This window comes from Thunnus thynnus, chromosome 17 (assembly GCF_963924715.1).
Source record: "Thunnus thynnus chromosome 17, fThuThy2.1, whole genome shotgun sequence".
Classification (NCBI taxonomy): Eukaryota; Metazoa; Chordata; class Actinopteri; order Scombriformes; family Scombridae; genus Thunnus; species Thunnus thynnus.
The window spans coordinates 2,733,968-2,746,369 of record NC_089533.1 but is presented as its reverse complement, the minus strand read 5'-3'; the positions used below and the strand labels follow the sequence as shown (position 1 = coordinate 2,746,369).

At 37.6% G+C, this 12,402-nt stretch overlaps 1 protein-coding gene across 1 annotated transcript in view; it reads left to right on the top strand.

Moving 5' to 3' along the window:
- The window catches only part of fus (FUS RNA binding protein), a 28,037-nt gene extending 15,635 nt beyond the window's left edge, over window positions 1-12,402 (top strand). The window contains exons 8-15 of the mRNA XM_067616196.1: window positions 2,736-2,777; window positions 3,760-3,869; window positions 5,738-5,867; window positions 6,207-6,305; window positions 6,792-6,942; window positions 7,495-7,592; window positions 8,577-8,709; window positions 9,512-12,402. Coding sequence (XP_067472297.1) covers window positions 2,736-2,777; window positions 3,760-3,869; window positions 5,738-5,867; window positions 6,207-6,305; window positions 6,792-6,942; window positions 7,495-7,592; window positions 8,577-8,709; window positions 9,512-9,551 — 803 coding nt within the window. The 3' untranslated portion in view covers window positions 9,552-12,402. The remainder of the gene's footprint in view (window positions 1-2,735; window positions 2,778-3,759; window positions 3,870-5,737; window positions 5,868-6,206; window positions 6,306-6,791; window positions 6,943-7,494; window positions 7,593-8,576; window positions 8,710-9,511) is intronic.

Here is a 12,402-nt window from a genome sequence, read left to right as displayed (position 1 = left end):
ACATTCAGCTAGTAGATTTTCATTTTTATCTGGCACTTATTGTTGCTTTTGATGGGTTAAAATGTCAAACCTTCACTGGTGGCAAGTAATACCAGTTGTGGATAATTAACATTCATTTTGTGAGTAACTTGATGGCAAGCCAAAATTTAACTTTGCTTTTGTTGGGTTTGTGTGCTCTCTGCAAGCAGGTCTACTCAGCCAACAAATTGTTTGTCATGTCAAGTCAAATTTATTTTTAAAGCACATTTAAAAACAATCCATGATGATCTAAGTGTTGTACAAGCCAGAGCAGGAAGCTAAAATCACAAATACAAGAAACACTGACATGAACAACAAAGCACAGAGCTCGTTGGCACAAATAGACAACGCATGGGGATTAGGCACAACCCAAAAATCAGCCACATCAGGAGAATTCAAACACCAGTGAATAAAAGTAAGTTTTGAGCCTAGTCTTTAAAGAGTCAATGGAGGGGGCAGATCTGATTGGGAGGGGAATGCTGTTCCACATTCTAGAGGCTGCAACCTCAAAAGCATGGTTATCCCTGAGCCTAAGTTTAAATCAGCCAGGAGCCCAAAGTCAGCCGACCTGGGGGACCTGGAGGTAGAATAAGGAGTTAGAAGGTCTGCAATTTAGGGCATTTAAGGCTTTATAAACAAACAGAAGAACCTTAAAATCACCTCTGAACTGTACAGGCAGCCAGTGGAAAGAGGCCAGGATAGGGGTAATTTGGTCCCTCTTCCAGGTACCTGTCAGGAGCCTGGCTTCAACGTTCAGGACCAGCTGCAGTCGGGACAGGGACAACTGACTAATCCCAGTATACAGAGAGAGTAGCAGTAGTCCAAGCAGGAGGATATAAGTGTGTGGATTACTTTCTCCAGATCTTTGAAAGAGAGAAACGGCTTGATTTTGGCTAAAGTATCAAGCTGGAAAAAGCTGGTTTACTATTGTTTGTGAGGGAAGAAACTCCACTGACACCACTGCACAATCATGAGTAAACAGTGTTTATGTAGTTCCCACACCACTCCACACCAACAGAGTGAGGAGTTTCTCTAGTAAAATGATTTAAGGTTCAAGTACTTTTATTGTCAGATGTACAGCAACTCAGTGGGTGGCAACATTGAAGGCATTGAAATTTAGCTTCTTTGAGCTCAAGTCCCAATTAGAGTATATTATTGATATTTACAATTATAAAAAAGGAGAGAGAGAAGAGACAGATAGACAGATAAGAGAGATGAAATAAAATTACCTGCTGTGATGTGTTTTTCAAGAATAAAAACACATCACAGCAACAGTTCTAATTTTTGTAAGACTGTCATTGCAGTGTCAAGCATTGTTTCAAATTATGGAAAAAAGGTGCCATTGTCATGAAAAATCCATAGATATGTATGATAACTTTATAAAACCTATCGATAATGGTCCTTCACTGTCCATACAAACAAATTCAAATGCATCCATATATTTAATGTAAAGTATGGTTATTGTAAATGAAATTAATTTAGCAATCACTCAGTCCTAAGTGAAACCAAAACTTGAAATCCTAGGACACTCAAACAAGATGAAATCTAGAGTTTCACTTGTGCCAAGTTAGCTGTACATATTAGTCATGATGACATGCTGTGTGGTCACTTCACTGAGGGATATTCTTCAAAGTAAAGAAGAATCATCGGTTTGTGAAAAAAGGTTTCCCCTGGATTCACAGTCACTTCTTGCCAGATTTGTTATTGCGGTGGTTCATATATGGTGCTGCAAGATGTTTGGCTGCAGCTTCTGATGACAATGCAAAGTTTGTTATAAAGGAGGAACACTCAATCCAGTTCCTGAAGTTCTGGTTAATCAAGCTGCCAGTGACTCAGCACTCAGTCCATCTTCAAAAAGGTGAAACTTGTTGTTATGAGCGTGTATGAACATGAAGTGTGCTCATTATTTATCACTTGGTTGTGATAAATAACAAAACTCTTGGAAATCTGTCATGTTCTCAGAATAACAAACATTGGGATCTTATTCCCATGATGTTGGGGAAATTTCCATGAAGCCATTGTTAAGCTGTGTGATGACTAAAGTAGACAAAGGAATGAATGGAAACATGCATCACCATGACAGTTGATGTTGGACATACTGAAAAAAAGGGATTGTGTTGCAATCTGTTGGATTCCAAGAGTTGTTTCAGTTTCTGTGAACAGGAATGATTTACTGTCATGCAGCATCAAGAAATACGCCAATGCAAATGCATCGAATTGTGGTGCGTTTAATACAACAAATTCAAGAGCAGACCTGTGTGGCTCTGCATGAAGTGTCATAGCTCTGGCTCTGTTTACTTGTTGGATCAAAAAAACAAAAAACAAAACAACCAGAAACAATGAAATTGGTTGTGAGAATTATGGTGATTATTCCAATGCACAAAATCCAATGAAAATCAGTTTCTCAATCATTTGGGCAATCTTGTTTTGTACACTTGATCTTGGGACTTTAAGATAACATCAGGTATTTACTGTCCTCTGTGTACAAGTGCTGTGAGGTGTGTATGTCATGGAAAATGTGATGGTAAAATGTGTGTTTTGGCGCAAACCAACTGTCATGGTAAATACCTTAGATTGATTGAAAGATTAGATTGTGGAAACTTTTGGAGAGAACTAGGAGTGAATGAAAGGAAGTTACAGTGTGTAAGATTAATGTTTGTGGTTCATTATCTGTTTTGTTTTTTTTACACAACTGACATTATTTTGCCCTCTTTAAGGACCAAGAGACCCGGGATATGGACATGGAGGACCCGGCTTCAGTAAGTATTGTGTTTTATTTTTGTCCTGCCAGCAACAAGACCTGACCGATTCGTTTTAGAATTGTTTTCAGAATTTAATGATTACTTTACAGGCTCATTTAGGGTTAGTGACCCTGTATATGAAGCACTTTGTAACTCGTTTTTGAAAAGTGTTATACAAATATAGATATTATTATTATTATTATTATTATTATTATTATTATTATATAGTGGTGCCTGTTTCTAGACATTCTCTTCTGGAAGGCATTCAATGCTGCAGACATTAAAGGAGACTGAAACAGTCACATCAGGAATGTAAAGAAAGAGCTACAGAGGCAAGTTAAAACTCTGGCAACACCATCAGTGTCTTCTAGGAGAGACTGTCTGTCTCAATGTGCACCATATGTAAATGATTATCTTGTCTCATCCCTCTCAATGACAGCAGGCGTTTCACCTGCCTTCGAGTGTGATCTTTTGAAACAGCTACAGTATAAACACTTTTGCCTTCAGACGTGGTCTAGCAACACAAACTAGTTCTTTTCTAGCATATCCTGGCCCTAAGGCTTTAAAAACAGCTAAATCATCAGTATGTTTGTTTGTTCCATCCAACACTTCTGTAGCGTTTCCCTGAGGTGTAATGAACACGGCAAAAGAAGTCTGTTAGTCTTGTTCATTTAAAACTGCACTCATCAATATTTTTATATGATCAATATGTAAAATGACAGTGTGCAATGTGAAAAGATGTCAATTTGAGCAACAAACCTTTACCTTCTTTTAGTGCATTGTTTAGGTTTTTTGGCCTCCAAGTGGCCAAAAAATATCAATGAATGCAACTTTAATAAGTTAAGTATGAAATTATACATTGCTTAGTTTTAATGCAGTTTAGTCTTTATGGGTCAGAAATCCACAGAGGGATAGGTGAAGGACTAACATGTCGATATGCACATTGTCCAGGTAGCCTCTTGCTTGTTTCTTAGCATCTCTTCATATCATCTTTTAACAGTGCAAGACCAGGATAACTCTGATAATAACACCATCTTCGTGCAAGGCCTGGGAGACGACTACACTGTTGAATCAGTGGCTGACTTTTTTAAGCAGATTGGGATTATTAAGGTACCTCACCATCACTGCATGTTCAGTCACGGCTAAATAGTACTCCTTGGGAAATAGTACTCCTTGTTGGCCACACAAGAGAGGTCAATTAGAATTATGATGGTTATTAATCTTAATTATGATTTTGTGAGGGTATAGGTCTTTTAAGGTTAAGTGACTGAGATGCAAGCACAAGAAAACACCAACAAGTTCACAAGTTACATACATATTTATTACTAATACTGCAGCTACAAGTACTAAACACTACAACATTTTACAGACTAGATACAAGAGGGAAAGGGAAACTGGTACACAAGAAGAGTACTTTGAAATTCTCCTCTCCAACTGAGAGGCAGAGAGAGAGAATAGGAGGGGGGGATGGGTGTAGGGGTTGAATGCAGCTCATTTTTGTAGGATACAGCAGAAAGGTCTATATACATACAGTACATTATATACAAACTTTATATTAAGTTTGGTGTTATTATCATTTATTTTACAATAATTATAGGTCTTACATGTATAATTCAGTAGTGGGGATGACCTATGAGGGGAAGGGAAAAAATGGAGTGAGAGTGACAGTTTAGTGATAAAGTGCTGCAGAAAAATAAAATCAAAACTAAAATTTGTAGCTCTGTACTGCAGTTTTTCCTTTATTAGTTCCCGGGCACCTAGCGGTTCACTCACACTCTCCATTCAAATATATGAGTATTTTTTTGTGTCCAGCCGCAGTTACTTATTGTCTCTACACACCTGACAGTACACATGTCAATCAAACTTTGACCAGGTCATGTGGGTTTAAAGTCTTTACTTTTCTAAAAATAAACTCAATGACAATTAGGAAATTAATTTGTTTTACATACAAACTCATCGAGAGTTTTCAATTTACTAATTGAAATTCAAGTGAATGGACCCAAAACTTGCATGATTTTGATGCCACAGGTGTGAGCAAGACAGACATGTCTCACCCTGCAGAAAATTCTCATCCTCACACCGTTGAGATCTGATGTTTCACCATGACAGAGGAAGTTGCTAGAACTTTATTGCAAATGCTCCAGTCTGCACCAAACTTTACATGTTTGATAAGAGTCCCGGCCTGAACACGTCTACATGACAATATTCCAACAGTGATGCAAACTGGCTGAATAGCACCCGATATGAAATTTTAGTAAAGCAGCCCCAGCAGCAGGCAAAACAGTGGACAAAGGAAGTGATGTTTATCTCCTTCTTGCACTGTCTGAAAACAGCCCAGGTATGATGACATCTACATGCCCGTCACAGAAGCCCTTCCATTGCACCGCGGCCTGACGTGCGCGGAGGCACGAGGGCCCGTTCAACGCTGCTTGCAGCTTTAATTTCTGCTGCAATCTCTTTCCGATATAACAAAAGATTTAAGGTCAAGCCCAATAAACATGATGTTTTTACACACTGCCTCCAGCATTCATTTCGTCCCTGAGAACCCTGCCATATCATTTTAATTTTAGGGTCACAGAATATCCTATTAGAGAGATATAAATTTAATTTATCAGGCTAAGCCCCTTGAGATTTATTCTCTTTTTTAAGGGCATCCCAGTTTTGTTTTATGGTCCTCCAACAGAATCTCTCACCAGGATCTTGCGCGTTGGTAATCTTTCCCACATATCATTCTGATCATCTGCAGATCTGTCCAGATAGTTGTTCTACCATTTTTTGTTTAGTTTTATATTCTATGATATATTCAAATTTTAGCTTTTTAAATACAAATTCAGAGTTTCAACAGTCAAATACACTACCTACTGACACACATCTGCCCATATTTGTTAGCATAACTGGATCATTTATTTGTGTATTTCTGAATTGTCCTATCACGTAACATCATCCAATCACTGCATTGTCCCTGTCTCTTCCTGTAGGTCAACAAGAAGACAGGCCTGCCAATGATCAACCTGTACACAGACAGAGAGACGGGGAAGCTGAAGGGGGAGGCCACGGTTTCCTTCGATGATCCTCCCTCAGCTAAAGCTGCCATCGACTGGTTTGATGGTGAGTGTTTTATCCTCATCAAGTCATCAGGGCTCAACAAATATAACAGAAACTCCATGACCTCTAAAAAAAAAGTCATGTAGGGTAACATATTTTCAACAAAGAAGAAGGACATAGAGGCAGTGTTTTCAGTGATATTTTGTTTAAAATGGTTATTTGGTCAAATAAATTATTATGCTACAGAAGTGATTTGACAAGTTATGACAAGTTAAGATGTTATGATTCTTTTTTCCACCTTGGAAACTAGTTTCTCTCTCCTCATTTCCAACCATTTTGTGACTTAAGGCTTGTTTGTTTCTCACCGTCTTATGACATTTGTTGTCTGTCTGTCCTCAACAGGGAAGGACTTCAATGGAAATCCCATCAAGGTGTCCTTTGCCACTCGGAGAGCTGACTTTGGAGGCCGAGGGGGCATGAGGGGAGGTCGAGGACGAGGAGGTGAGCCCAATTTTTTAAACTTAGTTTCTGATGGTTGGCATTTTTGTAATGGCAACATGAGATGTTTCAGAAGTTCAGTCAAATTTACAAAAGATCCATTTTGTAGCTGAGCTCAGTCTATAATTAATCTCTCTTATTAGTATTTCTACATTTGCAATACCATCCTATTTGTGGTTACAAGACACTCTCATAGTCACAATAAGTGCGTTTCCATCCACTATCATGTATTTATTTGCATTTTCTTCTGCTGGTTTTCTGGAAATTTGGTAATAATATTTGCACTACATTTGGACGGAAACTTGGCTACTGACAATTTATTCTATAGCTGAAAGTATAATATATGAAGAAAACTGTTAGAAGAGCTCTAATTTAACGTAACACCCACAAGGACACATACCTTTAATAAATCCCTGGTAAGCATCATCACTCACACTTTGTACACTGACACAAGATCTGACTGGTTTGTTTGTTTGTTGCTCTGCGTAGGGCCGATGGGTCGTGGTGGATTTGGAGGAGGTCGAGGTGGAGGTTTCCCAGGAGGCAACGGAGGAGGTGGTGGAGGAGGAGGCAGTGGTGGAGGAGGAGGAGGAGGAGGAGGAGGACAGCAGAGAGCCGGAGACTGGAAGTGTTCGAACCCGTGAGTCCAATTATCACTTGTAGAAGGAACTCGATATGAACATTTTGTACAACCCTGTGTTTTCTACATGTTAATACTGCAACATTTTCTAAATATCTCAATAAAATTTTACATTATTTAGGGTTGCAACTTACGATTATTTTAATTGTGGATTAATCCGCTGATTATTTTCTCGTCTTATCATTTAGTCAATTAAAAAAATGTTGCTCACAATTTCTCAGAGCCTGCAAGGATGTCTTCAATTTACTGTTGAAGAAGAAGAAGTTATTGTCACAGCCCCACCACTACACACTGATTGAGAGAGGTTATTTTTATATCAGTCTATATTTAAATCTGTGTCCAAAAACAAAAAGGAGTGTTCATAAATTCCCACACACTGTATTGTGTCGTTTGCATTCAAATTCATAATATAACTTCTTGCTAATAAGAAGTTGCTTTGTTGTAATGGAACACTTTAACTTTAATGTATAGATGCAAATGTATGAGAGAAGAAAAGTTCATATTTTGTGGTTATACACTGATGACTGTTCTTTCTGCACATTTTCCCTCCAGAAACTGTGGAAACCTGAACTTCTCGTGGCGTAACGAGTGTAACCAGTGCAAGGCTCCTAAACCTGAGGACGCTGGTGGGATGTCCCCAATGGAAAGAGGTTAGAATCATTAAGGTTTTATACATTATATATTTGTTTCACCTGGTGTTGACATTTCTCCTTCCACCTCTATACAATGGAGGTGAATGTACTGCATCTCACTGTGAAACGTTTTCATTGGAACTACTTTCTGCTGGAGAAATAGTCCCTACGAAAACCGTTTATTACACTTTTTGTGGATTATCCAGAGTAACATGGACATTGTGGTAACACTGTCTATGACGCCCATGTCTCTAATACATTGTAAACATACTGTTATAATCTGCTTATAGCACTGTATAATTGTAGTTATAAGCACTCATATATATTCAGAATACTTTATAACAATAATCATAACACATTATAAAGCATTTTATCATGACTTATAAGGTCAAGTATCATAATACTTCATAATTGTATTTGTCACTTGCTGACATTTCTTTTTAGCAAGGATCATAGTGTATTATAATTCTCATACAGTGACTAGCACAATATACAGCAGATTATAATGCATTCAATATGTTTATAATGCATCATAGACATGGGCATCATAGAAAGTGTTACCACTGTTACCAGAGAAGAAAGAAAGAGTCGGGTTGGAGGGAGAGATCTCAAACTGGAATATCTCATAAACTGGACAAATAAAAACCAAACAATCTGCATAGACAGAAACTACATGTGAAGGTGAACCAACCAATCAAGATTTGATATTAATAAATAATTTGATGAGTAATAATTCAGTGCTAAAGATAATCTACTTTTAACAGACGTAATTTGACTTTGGCTTTCTTACTCACAGCCAATAATAGCAACTCATAACCTGTATTAATACACCTGAGAAATATTGTCATCAGTGTGAGTCATCTGTTGTTAACCTCACAGCGTCACCCTGCAGCACATTCTTGTTCTCATCTCAGGGTCACATATTGCAAAGGTGACGGTTTCTGTCAGAGGTTTACAAATTGTCACCTAATCGTCACTCTCTCACTCTCGCTCTGCTGTCAGGTGGCTATGGAGGCGAGCGCCGAGGGGGGTTTGAACGAGGCGGCTTCAGGGGCCGAGGCGGCGACCGTGGGGGCTTCAGAGGCGGCCGAGGCGGTGACCGGGGAGGATACGGCTCTGGCAAAATGGATGGAAGGTCAGATACTCTCAAACACTCTCTGGTGAAAACATGTTGGTGTCCAGGTTTTTATACATCAAGGGTTCACATATCGACTGGGAGTGTAAAGATTACAGATGACAGATACATATCAGTGTCAGTGACACATAAATACATAATCACAGATCAGACTCAGATTCTGTGTAAAACTAGTGATAGAACCAAAACATCCTGCACACTGTTCACACATATACTCAAAAAAACACAAGTGAGAAGTTAATGTTGATGTTGAGCTATGTTTACATTTACATATATAGGACAGGTGTTCTCCGTAAGATTTACCTGCTGAAGGTCTGAGGGTTTTGGTTCTCTCGCAGTCAGAATTCATGATCCGAATGAGTGAGTGATGTTTGAAGCTTTGTGACGTCATCAGTCACATGGTTTTCTTCATTTGACACAAACTCTGACACATACTGTACTGAAACTGTGCGCTTCCCATGACTGAAACAAGCCTCAGAGCTTCGCTGTCATCCACCCATCACTTGCAGAACATCAAGATAAGATGTAAACTGATTCTAACAAAAATCTGTGTCTTTAATGACCAAAATATTTTCACAGGGTTGGTTTTGTCTGATAATAAGTGTAATATTTCTTTAATTCAGGCCTTTCTTCTTTTTCTTCTTGTATTTAAGTATTTTTCCATTATGTAACATAATGTCGGCTCAATACGTCAGTAAATAATTTGTGTAAAACCCTTCCTGTACAAACACACACACCTGTTCATCCTATAGCTGAAGTTCATTGGTCGTTCATGAGGTAATCAGTGTGTTGTTATTTCCAGGGGTGACCGCAGACAGGAGCGGCGAGGTCGTCCCTACTAAACCACCTCCTCCCACCTCAGTGCAAAGAGCAGTATGTGTACCTCTGTCCACACTGGGCCCAGCCCCACCTTTCACCTTTTACATAACTCTGTTAGCTCTCACTTTGATCCTCTTCACTGTGTAGAAAAATGTGACTATCATTGTTCTTTATGTTTGCTCTTTTTAATGTGACTCACTTTATTAACATCTATAAACACTCTTTATTCTTCTCAGTGGGGCCTCATTTATAAAAGTCTAGTTTAACTTAATTATTGTCTATCTATCTGTCAATCTTACTATATTATTATATTATCTAACCAACAGATTTAAGTGAAATTTTATGGAAAGTTCAGCTCTTCATGTCGTTTTCTGTTTGGATTCAGTAACTTTTTAAAAGTATGAGATGGCTCAACATTCATTATTATCTCATGAATGTCTGTTGTATCCTGTAACTATCTTTGTGTTTTGTGTATTTTGCTGCAGATCCAGATTTCCATGTCTATTATTTAAATGAATGTGGAGTTTAATGTTGCTCTGGCAGAGGAATGAGCTGTCATTCTAGTTCAGAAGTGAAAGAAAAAGATTAAAATTTCCACCCAAGCTGTAAACGTCAGAGCTAATTCATGTTTCAACTCTGACCTGCTGTACTTAGTGTAGAGCAAACTGTTTTACAGTGTAACAGATGATTATGAGTGACATTTTAAGTGTTTTTATCTGTGTTTGCCACTCTGAGGTTTGGCAACCTGGAAACTTAAAAACCTGTCTGATTGTTTTCACATAGACTTCTTTATAAATGTGTAGCTACCAGTGAGGCCACATCCTCAGAAATTAAGTTAGTGAGTAAACTGTTATCGTTACTGATAGTAAAACCTTTAACTTTCATTAACTATTTTGATAATCAATTAATCATTTTGAGTCATTTTTTTAAGGAAAAAAAGTCCAAATTCTTTAAGCTAGCTTCTTAAATATGGATATTTTCTAGTTTCTTTAGTCCTCTATGACAGTAAACTGAATATCTTTGGGTTGTGGACAAAACAAGACATTTTTGGACGTCATCTTGGGCTTTGGGAAAAAGTGCATTTTTCACCATTTTCTGACATTTTATGGACCAAACCACTAATCAATTAATGAAGAAAATTATCAAAAGATTAATAGATAATGAAAATCATTGTTAGTTGCAGCCCTAGTTATTTATTTTTCATCTAACTGTAGATTAGATGATTTTTTTCTGGTTGTGTCAGATCACTGCAGAATAGAAAACACTTTTCATGCAAGAATCACTTTTTCTAACATATTTGTTCTAAGGGGGAACGTATGAGTGATTTCAGAGAACTTCTGGTGTTTTTCAAGGTTGAGTTCACAAGAAATTCACAAGACGTCTCTGCCTGACTTATGAGTCATGTACAAACAGTCTGCCTTCCTCCTTTGCAGGAAAAAACACTTGTTTGTGAAGTATAATGCCTTCATCTCAAAGAATTCCGTTCATCATATTGCCATAATGGCATTGATTGGTTTTATTGACATATTTTGGCAATATTATGTCAACTTGTACAGTTCAGTAGTTGCTACAGAAATTGTCTCACACCAACAGCCTCAGAGTCTTCATGCAGGCTGCAACTAACGATTATTTTCATCATTGATTAATCTGAATATTATCTTCTAAATTAATCGATTGATCGTTTGGTCCATGAAACATCAGAAAACAGTGACAAATGGGCCTTTGTCCAAAAAATCTAAATTATTAATTTAAGACAAAGAAAAGCCTTAAATTCTCATATTTGAGCTCCTGGAACCATCACATTTTTTGCTTAACAATAAATCAATCAATTAATTGATTAATCTGCTTACTGTTGCAGCTCTATTGTATCCTCTCATGTGTCTCCATGACTTTTCAGTCTGTTTACTGCCTGCTCTCCAAGTCATGGACTCTTGCTTTATCGAGATTTTTTTTAGCATCTAACTTTTCATGCCAGACTATTCTCTTTATTTGTGTTACAATCTGAAGCTGCTGAATATGTTATGTTTTTGTCTGCTGATTTCTGACGTGAAATTCATTTTTTTATTCTTCGGGAAACTTGACCACAATCAGAGCAGAACAGCTCGCCTCAAGGTTTGGTCATTTTATGTTTCCATTCAACAATTTTTTCTGATGCACTTTTATTGAAGTATTACCTGCATCAGATATGTGACATCACGTTCTTTGTCAGGTCAGAGTGCGAGGAAATTTCGTTGAACAGAAACATCATGTGACCGTACCTTTCTAAAGAAATTTGCAGGCATTGATTATTCTGATAATCACATTTCACAAACCTGCACCTCCACATGAACAGGTGACGTTCATCAAGCAAACGAGCAATTCAAAACAAGTTTATACTTGTTTAGTTAAAAGAGTTCATCCAACTGAATCCAACTTCAAACACTTGTAAAACCAAACTGATCAGAATTCAGTTTAGGATAAAAAGATAAAAATATGAAACTGAACTAAAATCCTCCCTGCAATATTAAACATGTCGACAACAGGTTGTTGAAAAGGAAACACAACAAGAAAAACATTTTCTCTTTTTATGTACAGTGTAACTTACGTCACCAGTCAGGGACTCACGTTATCTTCACACCTGTCAAATAAAGTCCTCACTCGCCAGATTACCAGATGCAAACTTCTTTCTCACAAGATTCAGTTACACTGTTTGCTTTCTGGTTAAAGTATTTTCACTCTGATCTTTTGTCACTTTTGTAAATGAGGCTCCATGTGTCTGTCGTATTTCGAATGTTTTTGTTGAGACAGAACTCTCTACTAGTGTATTTATTACTCATGAGTTGGTTTGTATTGTGCATGTGCTGGTTTTCAAATAAAAGTGTTGATAAAACCGAA